The 19,658-nt window shown below is 31.8% G+C and overlaps 2 protein-coding genes across 2 annotated transcripts in view; one reads left to right on the forward strand and one right to left on the reverse strand.

Moving 5' to 3' along the window:
• The window catches only part of LOC129233011 (annulin-like), a 104,682-nt gene extending 95,906 nt beyond the window's left edge, over nucleotides 1–8,776 (forward strand). Inside the window, exons 14-16 of the mRNA XM_054867094.1 lie at nucleotides 1,413–1,573; nucleotides 3,320–3,459; nucleotides 4,876–8,776. Of these exons, the coding sequence (XP_054723069.1) occupies nucleotides 1,413–1,573; nucleotides 3,320–3,459; nucleotides 4,876–5,053 (479 nt within the window). The 3' untranslated portion in view covers nucleotides 5,054–8,776. The remainder of the gene's footprint in view (nucleotides 1–1,412; nucleotides 1,574–3,319; nucleotides 3,460–4,875) is intronic.
• A 4,439-nt stretch (nucleotides 8,777–13,215) lies between these two features.
• The window catches only part of LOC129216424 (adhesion G protein-coupled receptor L3-like), a 64,135-nt gene continuing 57,692 nt past the window's right edge, over nucleotides 13,216–19,658 (reverse strand). The window contains exons 21-23 of the mRNA XM_054850642.1: nucleotides 18,603–18,692; nucleotides 16,641–16,704; nucleotides 13,216–13,332 (exon numbers count right to left, since the gene is read on the reverse strand). Coding sequence (XP_054706617.1) covers nucleotides 13,319–13,332; nucleotides 16,641–16,704; nucleotides 18,603–18,692 — 168 coding nt within the window. The 3' untranslated portion in view covers nucleotides 13,216–13,318. The remainder of the gene's footprint in view (nucleotides 13,333–16,640; nucleotides 16,705–18,602; nucleotides 18,693–19,658) is intronic.

Genomic DNA, 19,658 nt, shown 5'->3' on the forward strand with positions numbered 1-19,658 from the left:
TTTCTGACGTGATGACCACGTGTTTTTTCGGCAGCGCTTGCTTTCTTTCTTTCCTTTTTTTTGTTTTTGTTTTATTTAGGGATTGCATTTATTTCTTTTTCCATCCCCCCCCCCAAGCTGGACCTTTCCCTGTATCTATATTACGTTACATTTCATAGTTGTGCGCATTAATTCAATAAAAACAGCGAGTTTTTTTATCTTTGTCAAACGCTACTTTTTGCACACTACGGGGAATTTGAGCTTTTTTTTTTTTTTTTTTTTTTTGCTCTACTTAAATAAAAAAAAGTGGACGGATAAGAAAATGTAGAGATAGATTGTAAAAGTAGATAGCCGCCGAAGGCGGCAATCTTGGCGTAAAAATGTGAATGGCACAAAAAAAAAGATAGAGATGCATTGATTAATACTGCTGCCAAATTTATTTAAACAACCGCCGAAGGCGGCAAACTTGAAGTAAAAAGGCAAATGACAAGTTAGCCAAACAGCCGCCGTAGGTGGCTGCTTGCACATTGGATGTCAATGCCCCCCTCCCTCCCCCACATACACCATGACTTTGAAAAATCAATGCTTTCACATAAAAGTGGAAGTGCTTTTTGTTATTATTCGACAACATTTGCATGAAGGATACGTCGTTTGTGTCTCCCCTCCCCCTCCTTTAAAAATATTCCAAACGACGAAACTGGAGACAGATCTAGAAAATATTTTATTCAAATTATTAATGATATAGATAGATATAGATTGATTGACACCGCCACGAAATTTATTTAAGCAGCCGCCGAAGGCGGCAACATTGGCGTAAAAAAAAACGAATGATAATACTGATTCATAGAGAAAAACATTGATTAATGTCGTCGCTAAATTGTTTAAGCAGCCGCCGAAGGCGGCACCCCTGGCGTAAAAAGGCGAATGGAGTAAAAAGGCGGACCAGCTGGTCGCCGCAGGCGGCTAGTAGTAAATAAAGTTTTTCTCTTAGTATTATAGTCTGTTTTTATATTTATATATTATTTACTATATTTTATCAATTTGTATGTTAAGATAAAAACTGTATGACACAATTTATAAAGAAGCAGCATTTTAACACAGTATATCAAAATTAAAACTATTCGCAATTTCTGGATTGCCAGGATTTTTTTAGCTTGTAACAATAATAATGTATGGAGAAAAATGAGGAATTAATTCTAGATATTTATTGTCAGCCTTTCACACAGGTTTTCAGCTTATACTTTCTAACATTGTAAAAATATGCAGCTCTATAAACATATGTAAATAATGTTTTATAATACATAATTTGCCCTTGTTTAAAATGTTTAATGTCCTATTTTGAAAAGTAATCACTCTTATTTTACATTTTGTTTTTACTGAGTAATTTCACATGCACTTTTGTTCATTCATTTTGTGTATGCTTTCATTTATAGAGCAAGAGATGACTATGGAAGTATCTTATAATGAATATGAGAAGTCCTTAGTTGATCAGTGTACGTTTATAATATCTGCTGTGGCTCATGTTAAAGAAACAGGTTTTGATTATTGTGCCCAAGATGACTTCAGAGTGAGGATGCCAGACATTGGTATTCAGGTACTATATTTTGCTGTTACTTTTGTAGTTTAATGCTTAAATTGCATGAGCATGTTGTTGCTCAGAGTTTTAAAGATCTTTGTTGGCAGAATTGAAAAAAAAAAAAAAAAAAAAGGTTTAAAACAGTTTCAAGGATGCTTACAAATATCTAGTTTAACTGCGTACATTTATAAAAAATTTGTATTCATACTCTTTTTCCACAACCCAAAATTTCGACTTAAGCGAGGAATCTTGGAATTCATCTCTCGCATAAGTCGAGACTCTACTGTATATGTGATAAAATGTAACTAATTTTCAAATTTCTTTGTGCATTAGTAAAGTTGTTGAACAAACAAAATGAAAAAGCTTTTGATTTTAACCACCTATTTTCAAAGGGGTTAAAGTTAGGTCCCCCATCTTGCCAAAGCTTCCCCTAATTTGATTACATGAGAAACAGTCATCCTTCTACAGGACAAAGTACAATACTGACTTGTCTCAACTGTAAATATGTCAGATTCTGCTGGCAATTACTAACATTTGATTGGTTCTGACAAAAAAAAAAAAAAAAAAAAAAAAAAAAAATGATTGGCCACAAAAGTTAGACATTACAAAGCACCCCATAACTGCATCTGTTTGTAGATGTACCTTTTTATTTTCAAAATATTCTAATTTGTTTTTTGCATTGAGTTTATATTAAACTATTCTTAAAAGGGTTTTATATGAGTTTGCATTTTGTGAAATATAAAAATTTTTAGAACCACATAAAGTTTATAAAAAAAAATCCAAATTTTTTCCACAATTTAAGCCACTGCTGTATAGTCAACCTGAAAACTGCAATTGTCTAAAAGCTGCACGAGATAAGAGATGCAAACTTTGAAATTTACGATTAAATGTTGGAAATTAAGATAGAAATAATGTTATGAACGTTAAAGGTTAAAAATAACAAATCAATTCTTATTTCAGTTGAATTTTAAGTGTACTGTGCACTAATATAATTTAAATTAAAAGTCTAACAATTTTATGATATGCTTTGGTTGCTTTTCTGTTGCCCTATAATGGCTCTTCTCTTCTAGGCTTCTTTCATAGTAAAGTTTTTATTAATCTATAACTTCAAAGGTGTATTTCACCAAGCACATTTTATCTGATTATATATGCATCATGTGTCTATAACTAAGTAGTTCTATAGTGAAACTGAAAAATAAAAACTTAAATTTGTGGCAAAAAATTCCTGAAAATGAAAATTGTAAAAACAACTAATACAAAAGAACTAAAATGCACAAAAAATCCTACTCTTAGAATCATTTTACAAAGGATTATGACATGTTTTTCTTTCATTTATAAATAATTGTTCCTTTGACAATAATCGTGATAAAAGTTCCCAATGTAACACGAGAAATTGATAATACATTAACAAGTCAGTGACCTGAAATCCACAAAACTCAATGATCTGCTAATACCTTGGTTACAATTCTACAGATTTCAGAGAATTTACTGTATACTCATTATTTGAGTTTTTTAACGATATATACCCGCATGATTTTATGCATTATCATATTCATGTCATTTTTTGTATGGTTTTTTTTATTGTACTAATTTATTTCATATCAATCAACCCTTATGCCATTATGCTAGGTGCTTTTCTTTTATGTTTTTATAATTTTGAAGTGCTTTAATAATTTTTCAGTAATTCAGTTATCTTCTCATGATTAATTTTAAAATGCCTGAAATTCATTTTTTTTTTATTAACCTTTGCAATGTTTATTTTAGGTGGATGGAGAAATTGTGCAAAACCATCCCATTACAGTGACTGCTACACTTACAAATCCTTTACCCAAAGCTCTTAAAAATGGAGAATTTATTATTGAAGGTCCAAGTTTTGGCAAACCGGTGAAACTGAAAATGAAAGGGTGAGTTACAGTATCATGCATTGTTTTGTTTAAATAATATATTTAAATTCTTTTTTAAGATTCTAAATTTAAACCAATTTTAAAAATACTTTCATTAGTGTAAATGCTCTGAAGTTAAAATTAAATTTCAAAACATTTTCAAAACTTCATTGCTAAATTTTTCTCCATTATGCAAGGTGTCTCTAAACTGATATCCAGACAATAAAAAGATAAAAAAAAATAAGCAGGGAGAAACATTTTTTGTGTGTAATTAAAACTGGCAACTAATTGCCAAAAAAGCAAGAAATACTAAAGACCCTTAATTGAAGAGTAATCTCTCCTTCCAATTCCGAATAAAAAAGAAACATTTTATCGCCATCTTTGCTCTTTTAAATTCTGTAGGAGTTCATTGACACACTTCAAAGCCCTTTGGGGTCACCCACAAATGATGTCATGCCTTAAGGGAGGGAGGGGGAGGGATTGTGAAATCAAGGCAGTTTGTGATGAAGGGAAGGTAGAGGGTAGCAAGAAGTATGCTAGCAGGCTTTTTATTAAGAATATTCTTATGTAATAGAGTGTGTCACTGACAAAAGAAAGGGTTTATGTTTTTAAAAAGTGTGACTTCCTTTATGGACAACCTCTTTCAAGGACGGATACAAGGGAGGGGGCAATCGCGCCCTCCTTGAGCCAAGATGCAGGAACAATCCCTCGGCATATTTTCGACTCTGAAGTTCCAAAAACGAAAATTTTAGACAGTTTCTTCAAAAATGTTACGAAAAAGAGGGCTCTCTATCAGAATTTTTTCAGAATTGTAGTCATGAAAACAGAATTGTAGCACCCCCCCCCCCTTTTTTTCCTTAACACTTTAGTGATATGGATATGAACTTTGTACAGAGAGTATTCTGAAGTTCTAAAATCTCGATTTTAGATAATCTTAGATGGATTCAGGGGCTCTCCCCTGGAAAGTTTTTTCAGTTAAAGTTCATAAAAAGCTATTATAGGAGACATCTTTTATAACGTTAAAGTAAGGAATGGGATTCAGTAAACTCCTCTAAATTTTCTTAGAAATAGAAGTTCAAAAAAAAAAAAAATTTAAATTTGAGACAATCTTTTATGATGTCCTCATTGAAATTTGATGAGGACTATCTTAGCTGGGACCAAAACCTGTTGCTTGTCCTCACTTTTATGCTTTTATTTATATCAAAATAAGAATGAAAATACTAACTAATTGTAAGTAAGATTAAGAAGTAACTGCTATAGCTAATCATAAATTTGCTTTAAAGTTAATTCAGTAATATAATATCTTATTCATATAATTACATAAGAAAATTTCTAATTTATTTTCTTATAATTTAAGAGCCTAAAAATGGTTTAGTACTCTAAATATTTGCCACTTGTTTATTCTATTAATTTTCTGGCTCATTCCCCTATCTCTAGAAATATACAGCCAGGAGCAGAAGCAAAAGTAAAGTGTCAGATGACTCCTTCAACTTCTGGCTACAAAACTGTAATTGCGAAATTCAAATCAAAGGAATTGGACGATATTGATGGATATCATACTATTTACGTCAAATCAGTTCCTGAAACTGAAAAGGAAAACAATTGTCACATGTAAATTTGTTTTTGTACAAAGCTGTATGAGGTATAAAAAGAGTATTCATTTCAACTTGTTTTCCTTGGTAGAAATTGATTATTTCTATTTCGTATAGGGATGATCAACTAACTATCCAGCTTTTACTTATTTTGTAACCACAAGATTTTTTTTTTTGGACTGATTTTTAAATTTTTTTTAAAAGGATGCATATAAAAAAGTATTTTGATGTAGTAATAAAAGTTTATTTTTTTTTTTTCATGGAAGATTTCCTGAAATATTTTTAAAACTTATGTTTGTGCTGGAAATAGAAGAAAAAAATATGGCACAATATTGGTGCACAAATGAATTCTCTACCAAAAGAACTTTATCTAAATACTTTTGGTTGTTTAATTTGTAGATTCACTCAATTTTTCTTTGAGCAGATTTTTTCTTTGTGCAGTAAAGATTAATGATTTCAAAACTTGGTGGTTGTAAGTACCAAATGACTAAAAAAATTGCTGTTGGTAACTAAACTTTGAAAGTCAAACACAAATATACTTAAGCAGTTAGTTAGTGCTCTAATTCCAGGGCTAAGGCAGAAATACGTGCAAAGTACCAAGAATCACCAGTAACCGAGCTGGAGGCAGATGCTCTCTCACTGAAACTGAGATTACCAACAAACTGGTAGCTAAAATTCATTTTGCCTGATGAGTCCATAACAAGGGCGAAACTGCGGTTTCTGATTGTCATAACTGGGCTGTCGGTATTTTGCATACAAATCTACTTGATAAACATCTAGTCAAACTAGATGTTTATCTACATCTGCACTGTAAGAGACTATTACAGTGCAAGCCAGCCTTTTTGGGAAGAGTTTCACTTAGAGGAAAAAGAAGAATGGATGTGTCACTTTCGTTTTTTCAGTATACTGAGCATGAAACTTTATGAAGGTTTGGATCTTACGTATAGAACAGTAACTGTACAAGGATTTGGCTTCTTTTAAACTTATATAATTTTCATATTATGGCTTCAACATTGGAGCAGTTTACGGTCTTGGAGGAATTTCTAATTGATATACAAATGCCAATAGTGTAAGAATAATACTAAAAATCTCCATTAACTTTCAAAATTAAACTGTCAATCCTCTGTCTGTTGCAGAAAATAAATATTTAGCGGCCAAAGAAGAATCTAAAAAGAAAAAATTGAAACTCTTTGTTGTTGATGATTCCACTGGTAAACGAAGTTTTTGTTACATGAAACATTTATAGTGTTTCTAGGGTAATTTTTGACGCTGATTTCAAATACCCACTTTTAGAATTTTTCCATCACCCACTGTTTTTGGGTAATTATAGTTTTTAAGTTATTTATTTCCCCCATGTTTTCCTATACCACGTTATGATAAAACTAATAGATTGGTGAACAAAGGTTTTACTAAATGACACATTTATAGTTTTTCTTGGGAAGTTTTCGACGCTGATTTCAAATATTTAACCAGAATTTTCCCTTCACCCACAGTGTTTGTGTAATCATAGGTTTTAAGTGATTTATTTTTCCCGTGTTTTCCTATATCATCTAATGATAAAAATTCATAACTAATAATTAAAATCTTGTCATAAAGACAAGTAGTGTGGAAATAGATAGCCAGCTGTGCTGGTACTGCAGTGGTAACATGGTAGTCAGTCTTAATGGCACCCCATTTTCATAATATAAACTACATGAATAGGATACTTTTTGAAATTTTATATTTGAAAGCAAACATAAAGAATTCATAAATTTTACTCTAAGGAAAATGTTTTAGTATACTCTAATAGTATCGACTCTATAATGGACATGTTTGTATTTTAATGTCAAACAGACATGACTTGGAATTACTCCTTTCAAAAGTAGTTTAAAAGCAAGATTGAAACATGTTGCCTTCAATATCACTAGCATATTCAGTCGAAATGCAGAAAACACATGGACATTTGTAAGTCTTTTTTAGGTAAAATTTAGTACAACACATATTGTGGGACAATTATTTCTGGTCTAAAATTAAATTAAACAAATTTTATTAACTGCTAAATTGTATTAATACAATGCTGTTTTCTCCTATGCAAATGGAATAGCAATGTCAAGAAGAATTAAAGAAAAAAAAAGACTGGATCTGTTATTTTACTGGCCTTTCATATTAAGTTAGACCTTTTTTAAAACCTTGTTGAGATTTTATAACACGGGTGCTGAATTTGAATACTTAAAACCAGAATTTCTAAGTATTATTAAAATATAGCTAAAAACACGCATCTTTGGAGGGGCCCCCATTGTTCAAGTGAATAAGTTTTTGCTGAATAATGCTAGACTCTTAAAAGAGGGATGTTCCTGATGCTAAATATAGAAAGAAAAGAGCAATAGCTAAGATTTTGATCATTATTTTAGTATTAGTCATGCATGTGAATATGCAAATTTCTTTCAAACTTCTGTCTTGTGTTACAAAAAATCTGTTAGTGATGGAGAAAAACCATTTGCATATTTGAATTCAGCGCATCATTTTACACTAAGATCAGGTATTTTTCCCCATGTGACAGAAAAAATCCTTTTTTTTTTGTAGACTAGTGTTCTTAAAATATGTATTTATGATAATTACAAGAGTTATTTTTTAACAAAATGGCAAAATTGCTGCAGATAAAACTAAGATGGTTGAACCTCTTTCTATCGTCTACGAAATAGATATGGCAGCAAACCAGCAATAAAGAATTAGAATTTGTGATAGCGATATGACCTCAGAATCTGTGCTAAACATTGTTATTAATTATTTTTTCAAATAAAATTTATTTTTAAGTCTTCAAATGCCACTGTTAATACTTTGACGTGCCAGATATTGGCCATCCCTGGTCTATTAATACTGTTAATTATTGTTAATGTAATTGTTAAATGCTTTAAAAGGTGCTACTGTGTTTTATATCTTGTAACTTTTACTAAAAGAACTACTAAGGAATGAAAATTGTCAATATTATTTCTTTGTTCTTGAAGGAAAATAAACTTGTTTATTTTGTTACTTATATTTGTTGAGGAGGAAGAATAAAATACACCCGTTGTAACCCATTTTAAAGTGACTTTCCACTTTAATTTTATTTATTCATTATATCAGTTTTATTTATGTAAAAGGCAAGTAAAGTAAAGCATGTAACAAATTGAGGAGTGTTTGTGAGAAATAATATAAGTAAGAAAAATAACTCACTAAAAAGTTACAAAATTTTGCGTAATTAGTGTTCAATGTGATAGTGTTTGTATACAATGCTAATTAAGTTTATTAACTATTGGTTCGTTTCATATACAAAAATGTTCTTTAAAATGTATTTCTTTATAATGAATTTTAAAATAACTTTTAAAAAGGTTTTAGCTCTTAGAATATTTGTTATTTAGCACTCAAACGGCTTTTTACAAATACTTCTCAGTTCTGAGATCTAGAAACCTAAGAACTGAAATGTTTACCTTTTTTTTTTCTTTCTTTATATTATAGCAGTTCACTATTTAGTATTTGAGCTAAAGATTGCTCAACATTAAATTTTATTTCATATTGTTTCCAAAATCAAATTTATTTCTCATGCTAAAATTATATTGCATACACAGAAAAAAGTCAAGTATTTTTGTATACTTGATTGCCAGTAATTGCAGTAATACATTTTGTCATCTGCAGGATATTCAATTGTTTTTATGTGTTTGATGAAATTTATGTAAATATTTGCTGATATCCATTGAATTTTCTAAAAACTTTTAAATAAATGATTTTTTTATACTTGTATGTGGCTTTCTTATTAAATTTCTGTTCCGAACCCTTTAGTGAAATTTTCTAAAACAAAACAATACGATTGTCATTTTTTTTTTTTTTTTTGAAAACATTTTTAAGGTAACTAATATTAGTTACAACCATAAATCTTTTTGGTTACAGCTAGATTGGGCCACTATTATTATTATTATTATTGTTGTTGTTTTTAATTGTGCTATAAACTGAATCCAGTGCAAACTGGATTATTTTTGGTAGAACATTTTAGTTGTATTAAACAAAACAAGTTTAATCTGCATTTACGACTTAAAAAACATAGTTGATTTGCATTAAAAATCCAGTTTCATGGTTTCTTTTGATTTTCAGACTGAAGACTAACAATAAAACTATCTGAGAATAACACGTATACAACCCTAGATAAATGTGTGCATGTTTTTAATGTTTTTTAATTTGTAAAATGATTTAACATGCAGTTATGAAGGCTAAAATTCAGTATTAAATGGAGACGCCTACAGATTTTATGTTGAGGCGATGGGGGCCAAAATTCTTCAAGAGAAAGAAACAGTATTATTGTTTTTATTTATTTATTTATTTATTTAATTATTATTATTATTTTTTTATTATTATTATTTTAACCTTTGTGCACTCCTGTACTCTAAACGTTTGCATTCAATGTCTTTTTCGCACACAATTTTCAACAAGTTCTTAACGATTATATGCTTTGATAAAGTACTAAGAAATACATACAAGATTCTCTCTCCCCCTCCCCCTCCCAGCATAAAGTTTGGAGAGATCACCACTTAATTTATTCAACTTTCAGATTGGAATATTAAGTAACACTGTTTTCAGGTTAAAAGCAAGCAGGATATTTAATATTTTTAATGAATGCATTTGCAAGTTTTCATCCTACAGATTCGTTTTCAGATAACGGTGAACTTCATGTCCTTGGTTAAAATATGCTGATTGAGGAAGTCAACTATGAATGGCTGAAGTACACCACACTGTGCACTGGTTTAAATAAGAAAAAGAAAATGTTTGATTTGATTCAATGTTTAACATTTTGGGAACTTCAATTGATATAAATTGAGGAATAATTTATCAAAAGGGAAGGTACCACATTTTAGAAAAAAATCACTTAATGACATTTTCTAAATCTTCCAGATGACATTTATTAAATGACTTACTCTCAAGAAGTCCAAACGTGAAAAATCCTATGTATTTAAGGGCAAAGTGTGGCTTTTTGATCAAAAGATAACAAATTCGTTCCTTGCACGTTTTATTTTGAACAAAAGGGGACATAATAACGAATAAATACCTTTGTGCTGAAAATTCAAAAAATCAGTAATCCGACGTTATAAAGCACAAAAATTGCAAAATATTGCAGACACGTGTTTCGGTGTTACAAGGAACACCTTTTTCAATGCAAAGAAGTGTGAGCTTCTGGATGAAAAGTCATCCGAGAAAAGCAGATAGTATAAATATAAAAAAAAAAAGAAATTCAACGAAACAAAAAAGATAAAATGACACCTGGAGGCAAAATTTATTATATAATTCCATCAGGAAAAAACCGTTAAGTAATAAATTTTCCAAGAAAACCCATAAACAATGCAAAAAGTTCAAAAATGAAACCACTCTGAATAAATTAGCAATAAATTTACCAGCGGGAAAAACTATGTATGGAAGCAATGTATCAAATGGAGAAATGCAGGAAAAAACAAAGTGAAGGATAAACATATTGGAATTAGTTAATCACAAAACGAAATAAGAAAGCAAAAAATGAAAAAAATAAAAGTAAGAAATGTACGACGTTTACATAAAAATAATAGAAAAACTAAACCGATTTTAACAAACGAATCCTCACAGAAGAAAAATAGGGAATTGCAGTAAGATCGTTAACTAAATTAGAACGGTTCCTCAGGATGTGGAAAGATTCCCAAAAATCAAGATCCAACGAATTGGGGCATTTTTGGATAATTTGATAAGAGTTAAAATCAAAAGAGTGATTCGATTCCCAACAGTGTTGGGCAATACTGGATTTATTCAGCTGTTGTTTTCTCACATTGCTTTGATGTTCTTATAACCGAAATTTCAAAGAACGGCGGGTCTGTCCGATGTATCCGAGTCCGCAATTGCAAACAATTTTATAGATCCCACAACAATTAAGAGGATGAATAGAATCTTTAAGAGAAGAGAAAGAAAGTTTATTAATAGGAGAAAATACCTCTTGGAATTGGAATCGCTTCAGAATCTTAGCAACCTGAAAACTAATACCAGGGAAGAAAGGCAGAACAACTAAATTCTTAGTGTTAAAAGTTCTATTAAGAACAATATTTTGAGACTTTTTGCAAAGTTTTTTATAAATGGAATCAACTAAGGTGGGCGGATAGTCTCTATCAACAGCCACAGCTCTTAAATAGTTAAGTTCCGCATTAAGAAGCTCAGGTGAAGAACAAATATTGATTGCACGATAAACAAATGTGTTGAAAGCTGAATATTTTTGATTAGGAGGGCGAGACGATAATCTATGTGGGGGTAATGAAACAGCAAAAGGTTTGCGATAAACCGTAGTTTCAAAACAGGACTCAGTTCGAGAAACGAGAACATCCAGAAATGGAAGGCAATTATTCTGTTCTTTTTCACAAGAGAATTGAATATGAGGATCAATGGAATTTAAAACAGTTTAAGCATCATCAATGCTTAGTTGATCGTGATTCATAAGAACAAAACAGTCGTCGACTTAGCGAACATAGAATTGAAACTGTAGTTTCTGAAACAACTTGAGCTCAAAGTAATGCATGTAAGTATCACTAAGGACGGGGCTAAGTGGGTTTCCCATTGCCAAACCATCCGACATTGTATAAAATTTACCATTAAAAACAAAAGAACATTGCTTTAGACAAGTATGAGTAAGGCAAACTAAATCCTCAATTTCCTTAGAAGTAAAATGAAATTCAGACAGTCTACTCTGAAGGCATAACAATGAACCCTCGACCGGAACGTTCGTAAATAATGAGTTCACATCAAAAGAAGCCATAAAAGAATTATTTGGAACGCAATTCTGATTTTTTTTGACAAAATCAATAGAGTTTTTTACAGTGAATACATTATGACTCATAAGAGGAGAAAACACAGAGACTAAATATTTTACAAGTTTATAAGAAGCCGTAACAATATTGTGGAAACAATCGGCCTGAAAGGAATGCCAGTTCTATGTACCTTAGGTAAAGCATAAAATCTAGCGCAATTAGCAATAGAAGGAAAGTTCATGTACTTTCGGTAAGAGAATATGAGAAGGTGAAATATTAGGTTTTTGTTGGAATTGGAATTCTTGACATTCAGGTTTTCGTTCATAAGGGCACATATCCAAAATTAAGATGGTGATGTCTCATTGTTTTTATTACACAACCATTTCTTACTATGGGCCATGATTTGCTGTGCTTTCGTGCTCAATTCTATACTCAGAGAAGTTGATAAAACTATTTTTCTCTTACCCGAATTCGTTTTCCCCACCTCCTGAACATTTTTAAAAAATGGATATGTAAACTTTTGATAAATTAATCCTCAATTGTAAGAAGATTGTCACATATTCTGTATTTACATTCTATATTGCAATTATGTTCTTCTTTTCTTTTTTGAGCAATCACGATTGCTTATTGTTCTCACTTGACCGTTTTTGGCGTCCGTGCCTTTTTCAGCTTGGACCAGGCCTGCAGCACCACCGTCCACCGGCGGCGGCGCGGCTGATCCTGAGCACTGTCCCCCGAAATCCACTTTTGCTGGGCGGTGGCGTCCATGTCCCACACACACGAACGCCTACACACACACACACACACACACGAACGCCTACACACACACACACGAACGCCTACACACACAAACGAACGCCTACACAGGCACACACACACACGAACACCATCACGCACACGCACGTACACAACACTCACTTACACACATGCATACATACACTTACGCAACCACGCACCCACACACATGCGCCTATACAAACACACACGCTCGTGATTGCGAAAAACATAATTTGAATTCAAGATGCCAAAAATTCAAATTAATTTTTATTATTATTATTATTTTTTATTTTTTTTTTGCTCCTTCCGATTTAGGTACCCATATTTCATTACGGGTCAATCAGAGGGGGGTCACCCTCCAAAATTAGAAGTCAGAAGCGCTTTTGTTCCATTCCTTGTTTTTTTTTTTTTAATCAAGGGGGGGGGGGTCTGCTGTTTAATATTTGACAGCTTATAATAATTTTTAGTACTAAAATATTTTTTAGTTTTAGAATTGTTTATTTTTAAAACGCCCGCTACTGTTTTACTATATTAATCTTTAAATTTTATTCTGTGATAAACAGTGCAAGCCAATGTTGCTTGCTTGGCTGCTGCAACTACTGATCTGTCATTCGATTATAAGAAAGATTTTTCATTTTATCGAAGGAATTTCAATATTTATTCATCTCATATACAATGACATGGTTACATAGTTTCTAAATACTTAACGCAAAATAAACATTCCACTCTTCATCTTTGATGCCATAATTAATTTGCTGTATCTATAAATACAAAAAAAAAAGAATAAGTGAAACACACATGAGTTAGTTCTCTAATAATTTGAAGCAAATAAAAGTAGCATTGGGAAAAAATTTAAGTATGAATGAATCAGTAGTGCATCATTATTAAAAGATCAGTGAGCAAAAATACATTATATAGCAAATTAAGAGAGATAAAAAACGCTATTTACTTTGAGGGAATTGCATTTTTCCATTAAAAACTAGAGCACCCCAGTAACAAAAGCAACACTGCTCAAAATTTTGAGTTTTGGTTTGGAAACCAATGACGGATACAAGGGGAGGGGCATTAGGGTCATGCCCCCTCCCCTTCAACCGTCAACTAAATTTACCGTCCACATTGTGTTCAAACAGTTTATGAATAAAATGCAAACAATTGCATTAATATTTTTAATTCATTTATAATATTTAAAAGTAAATATCTGAAACATTACTTCCTTCCTACTACCATAGGTTCATGTGTATGTGTGTGTGGGGGGGGGGCGTCATTATTTCACATGACCCCTCCTTCCCCCTAAAACGGTAGTCTGTATCCGCCCCTGGTGGAAACGAAGCTAAAATGTGCTATATTAGTCAGAAGCCCCCCCCCCCTACATTTTTCTGTACTTTACTATTTTCTGTACAAACATATTTATTTATTTCGTATTTCGAACCTACACATGTTAAATTACCATAGAGCCTGCAAGGTGGAGGCTGTGTCACTCTTGAATTTACTTGTTAAGACAAAAATCAAGCGACTTTAAATGTTGTGGTCTCTTTCGGATTTGTGCCGTTTCTTTAGAATAAGGTGCGTTTTATTTCGAGTTGTTTCATTTTAAATGAACAAGTTTAATCTTTAAAACTGTCCTATTTTAATGTGAGATACATCTTGAGAAATGTTTTTTATTATTATGTAAACAGTAATGTAAACAGTTTTTTATTATTATTCCGGTTTAGTTTTCTATATATATTATTTATTTTTTGTGGTACTAGTTATTTTTGGTTCAACTATTAAGTGCGTACGTTATTGTTAATAGAGTTTCCTTCAGTCAAAAGTGCTACTTTTAGTCACTGAAATTGATAGAATAAGCAAGAAAAAATAAATAAATAAATAAATAAATGAAAAATAATTTGCAGTGAGAAAAAACTTTCATTTTTCTAACGCTTATGTTTTGATTATTTTTTTTAAAGTCCGATTTTGAAAATAAGGCGTGGTCTTTATGACGTTACAAGTGATGTACTTTGGCGCAACCACACTGGCACACTGAATGCTTACGCTTGCATTCTACCGCGTTTCCAGCTGTGATTATTCAGTAGTGAATTAAATATTGCACTCCACGCTTGCTATCAACCATATTGTTGCCAATCCATGTGAGCAAAGAAGCGAATTAAATATTGGACTCTGCTCTAATGGCACTGGTGAATGGCATTTCATCACTTGTGATTTCATGTCAGAAACGTAACAAGAAGTTCTGTCTAGAACTAGACGAGCCTACTTTCCCGTATACCCATACTACTTTCTAGTACCTGATCAATATTCTCAAAAATAGCTAAAATCGCAAATTTTTTCAAACATATTTTTAAAATACTTGAAGCTAATTTCTAGGAATAAAATATTCTTCACTCATCTAAAAAAATTAGATGCGTAAAAAAAAAAAGCAGCTAATACACTTTTTGCCATTAAAAAAAATCTTTAACAGCTTTCAAAACGAAAAAATTATAATTAAAATTAATAAGCTCGTTAAAATAAATTCATCATATCAACAAAAAAAAATCGTTTCTTTTTCCCCTGTTGCCAAAAACAATTTTTTAAATGAATTAATGCACTTACCAAAATAAATTAAAACAATAAAATGTCAACTTAAAGAAATAATTTTCATTGTCAAAAAAAAAAAAAAAAAATCGTCTGCGCATATCTTTATGTAGAAACATAAATGACTTCGAGTTTATTCGCCGAAAACTGAATACCTAAATTAAAATTTTAGCGTAAAAATAAAAACAAGTCAGATCAACAATAATTATTTCACAGTCAAAACCATAGCTGCGGAGTCGGAGTCAATCTCATTTGGGGGTAAAGGAGTCGGAGTCGAATATCTAAGAATCGGAGTCTGTCATTTGTAATCCGTGTATAAATTTTTGCCAAAGCTACGAAGTCAGAGTCGAAGTCGGGGAGTCGGAGTCCGATTAATTGTCGGGCACAGGAGTCGGAGTCGGGGTCAAGTGCCCCTAAATTCTCGGAGTCGAAGTCTGGAGTTTGGCGTCAAGAGCTATTTCCAACAAAATTTGTTCGAAGTAAATAAGTTGTAAAGTACGGAATCTACATTGACTTTCAGTTTCCCCATAGGCGCTAATGTTAAGGGATTTGAACTGTTCAAAATTGAACGGAAAATTGTTCAAATCAAAAAGATATTTTATATACAAGTTTTTCATCAAACGCTTTTTCCTACAAAGTTTGTTTGAAGCAAATTCGCCTCAAAGTTCGGAATTGCCTTGAATTTCCCCGTAAGCGCTAATGTTTGTAAGTTTTTTTGAACTGTTGAAAATTGAACAAAAAATAGTTTAAATCAAAAAGTGAAATATTGGAATGAGATGTCCTCGCCGAGATCTTTGAAGAAAAAAAAACTTTGTTCGAATCGGACTATTCATTCAAAAGTTATTAGGGGGGGGGGGACTGACAGACAGACCGACAGACATTTTCCCCCATCTCAATACCCTACTTTCCAATTTTTAATTTTTCGATATTTATTCAATTATTTTATTTATTTTTGACTTTTTTTTTGTTTTTTTTGCGATATTTTTAAGATGCATTAAGCCTTCTTTCATGCTTTTTTTCTTCTTTTTCTGACTTTTACTGGGAAAGTAGGCTAAAAAATGAAATATGGCGCCGTTTAAAATAATTTTTAAAAATATTACACTTTGTCAAATTATTTTAAAAAATGGTTAAATCCTATGTTTTTAAGCATGCTCTTTCAGTAAAAATACTTTTAAAATTTCAGTAACAACTCCATTATGCAAACAGATTAAGTGGAATATATTTTTTCGAATTTATAAAAAATAACTTGCTGCATAATATTTTTTAAGAGCCTGTGTCCAGATACTTCATTTCGATTTTTGAACCTTATAGATCGTTTAAAGAATGCTCAAAAATTCCGAATGTTTCCCTTTTCTCCAGACTAAACGCATGCAAAGAAAATTTTAAGGGTTATACTTGTTTATATTTTAAAAGTAAGATATTGGAAGCAAAGTGAGAATGCTCTGAAAATAATGGAGATGTATTTCGTAAAGCACGTTTAACGTTTTTAAGACATACTTACATATTTTTTTCATGTTACTAATTTTAGCCTTGTCATGAATGTCAAACGGGTCTAAATTAAGTGCCTGTAAAAAAAATTTAAAAAAAAACTTTATTTCATTGAAATGAAATTAGAAAACATCCGAAAAAATGCGTCTATAGTTGGGGCAAGCCTAACCTGGCAGCGTCGTAGGGCTGTGATTAGGATTTGCGTAGCATTTACAATTCATTCAGGTTAGGTTTGCCCCAGTTATAGCAAGAATGTCATGGTAACTTAAATAAACAAAACTCCAAACTTACGCATGAGTACTAACGTTAAACTTGAAATTCAATAAATTGAAAGTCATATTTTTTATCATAATGAATGATTGCTTTCAGTAACTAATGTTGTACATTGTTAACCAAACCTCTTCTCCTTATCAAATTGTTCTAGTTGCGACATTGATTGCTAAAACATATAATACCTTACAATAATAAGTTGAAGGGTATTTTCAGCAGCGATTTAATACTTTTTCATGTACAATAACTTACGTCATAAATGATAATACGTCCTTTAGATACATAATATGAAACCTGTCATACAAAAATTCTTAAGAGAAATCTTTTCAGCGAAGTTTTATATCGTCAACTTATGAGATACGAGAAATTAAAATAAGTTAGCAAGCTCAAAAAATAAATAAACGTACGAGTCTGATTTCAATAAAACTCATTTTAATCAATTGAAAAATTTCAAGTTATAAAATTCTGGTTTGCTAAAACAAAACCCGAATTTGGGTATTATTTATTTATTTTATTTATTTACTTATTTATTGAGCAGTCACGAATTGCTTATTATTCTCACTTAGCCGAAGTTGATACTGCTCTGATTTTTCCGATTACCATGACGACGATTGTTTTAAATATTTAGTAAGAAAGCGAATTTTTTTTTTGTCATAGTTACAAATCGACTGTGGTTTGATTTTGTTCATATCTTTTTCAGTACTTAACTCAAGCTGACTTTTCATTGAAAAAAAGTCATTTTGTGTGTTTACGTTTTTTTCCCCTGGAAAAACACCTATGTAGATCAACTTAGACAGCAAAATTTCATCAAAATACAAAATTTCCAGTTACTATTCTCATCATTTAAGATTGATAAGAAATAAAAATACATTACGTTATACGCTGTAAATAACCTTTATGATAAGTGTACTGTTGGATATCGGCCATAACATCTTTATCTTTATTTCCGCATCCTAATTTCTATTTCTTTTTTTTTTGTAGATATGTCTCGTATTACCTATTCTTGAAAATCATCAGCCATAGTATGACGGGTGCACATTTCTTGGTCATTTCCATGTCATTCGTAGAAACAAGAAACTCAACGAATGGGAAACTATTTCAATTCGTGATTGCGAAGAACATCATTTGAATTCAAATGAATGCTGGATGTTACCCCCCCCCCCTTTTTTTTTTAAATAGAGCTTCCATGATTTTTCCATAATAACAATTAAGCTAAAATTTTAAGCTACTTTAAAAGCAGACATTCAAACTTCTGTCACTTTGAAGGTTTTTTTTTTTTTTTTTTTTGTAATGTGACTGATAGTTTTAAAAGTTTCATAGTATTTTAGAAAATAACAATGAATGTTGATCCTTCCATCACTCATTGGTGCCACAAGAAATGGCATATGTGTGCTATATTGGCCTGCTAGGTCTCCAGTCATAAATTTATTTCCTGAATAGCATCAATTTTCCGAAGCCCCAAAAGTAAGAAAAATCACATCAAAACATACAAAAGAACAAATAGAACGTATCTTATAAATTCACTCGAGTTCGCTGCGCAGATATTAAGATAAGGAAAAAAAAGTTTCCGAACGAACGAACATAATGCATGGCACTAAAAAGCTAACGTTCAGAAGCAATTTTAAAAAGAGCGCTAAGAGGAACCACAGTTACATGGATGCTAAAATAAGATGAAATGCTAAAAATAGATCGCCTCTCGACTTACTTTGGTCTGTGTAGTGCTTCGTCCGGCGTGGCAAAGGCAGTATCGGAAATGCTTCGATCCCAGTCCAATTAGGGCCACAATGAAGACGCCCTGAGAGAGACAGGAGAAAGTGCATTAAGCAGAAGAAGAAGTATTTTTAGCATTATTTTGCTTGATGTATCGATTTATTTGGATCGAGCGAGATGAAACCTGCTGTAAAACAAGCAAATATTAGCGTCCATCTTGTTGTCAAAAAAAGTTAGCGTAACATGGTCGGATTCAGGGCATGATTTTTTCTAGGCCCCAGCTGTTTAGGGTCAACGAAAGCCTATTAGCTAATTTGTGCTGTATTTGCTCACTATTCTCCAGTTCGCAGTCGATTTATTTTTTAAATAGGTAGGCTTTTGTAAAATTATAGAGGTTTCGGAGTATCATGTAATGTAGGATTTCATATGAAAAACTATAAAAAGGTGCATAGCAGTTCTTAAATAAACCTTACACTGTTAAAAATTTTCCTGAAAATTTGCGGTAAAAAGTACTAGCATCCATGCTGCCAGTACTTTTTACCATAAAATCTTATTTTCCTGTAAAATTTTACGGTAAAAAAAAAAAAGAAACAGAATGTTGTGGTTAGTTGCGCTGAGTAAAACAGACGAGATGCAAGCACGGTGTCCGAACGTAAGATCCATTAATTCGTAGACCGGTTCTTTAACCCTGGGACCGATTGGGACTTAAGCAGTGGGAATGGAAAATTATATGCTTCGCTCCATAAGTTACGTGTTAAACCGTTTAAAACTGCTATCGCTTACTTTTTTCGGTAAAATTTTCTATAAATGTTTTCTGTATACTGTAAACACTCCATTGTATAGTATTATTTACCGTAAAATTGTCCTCAGTTTTTAATAGCGTAAAAAGACCTAAACCAGCACAGGGCCGACGAGAGGCCATGTCAACCTGTTGTCAGAGCCTAGGGATCCGGGTCGGAATCGTACTAATATAATTTTTATAAGTCTTATGATGGAGAGGACCTAGTAACTAAAGTGACGAAGGACCCGTCTTGGCTCTCGGCGGTTCGTC

Source organism: Uloborus diversus, chromosome 1 (genome assembly GCF_026930045.1).
Source record: "Uloborus diversus isolate 005 chromosome 1, Udiv.v.3.1, whole genome shotgun sequence".
Taxonomy (NCBI): Eukaryota; Metazoa; Arthropoda; class Arachnida; order Araneae; family Uloboridae; genus Uloborus; species Uloborus diversus.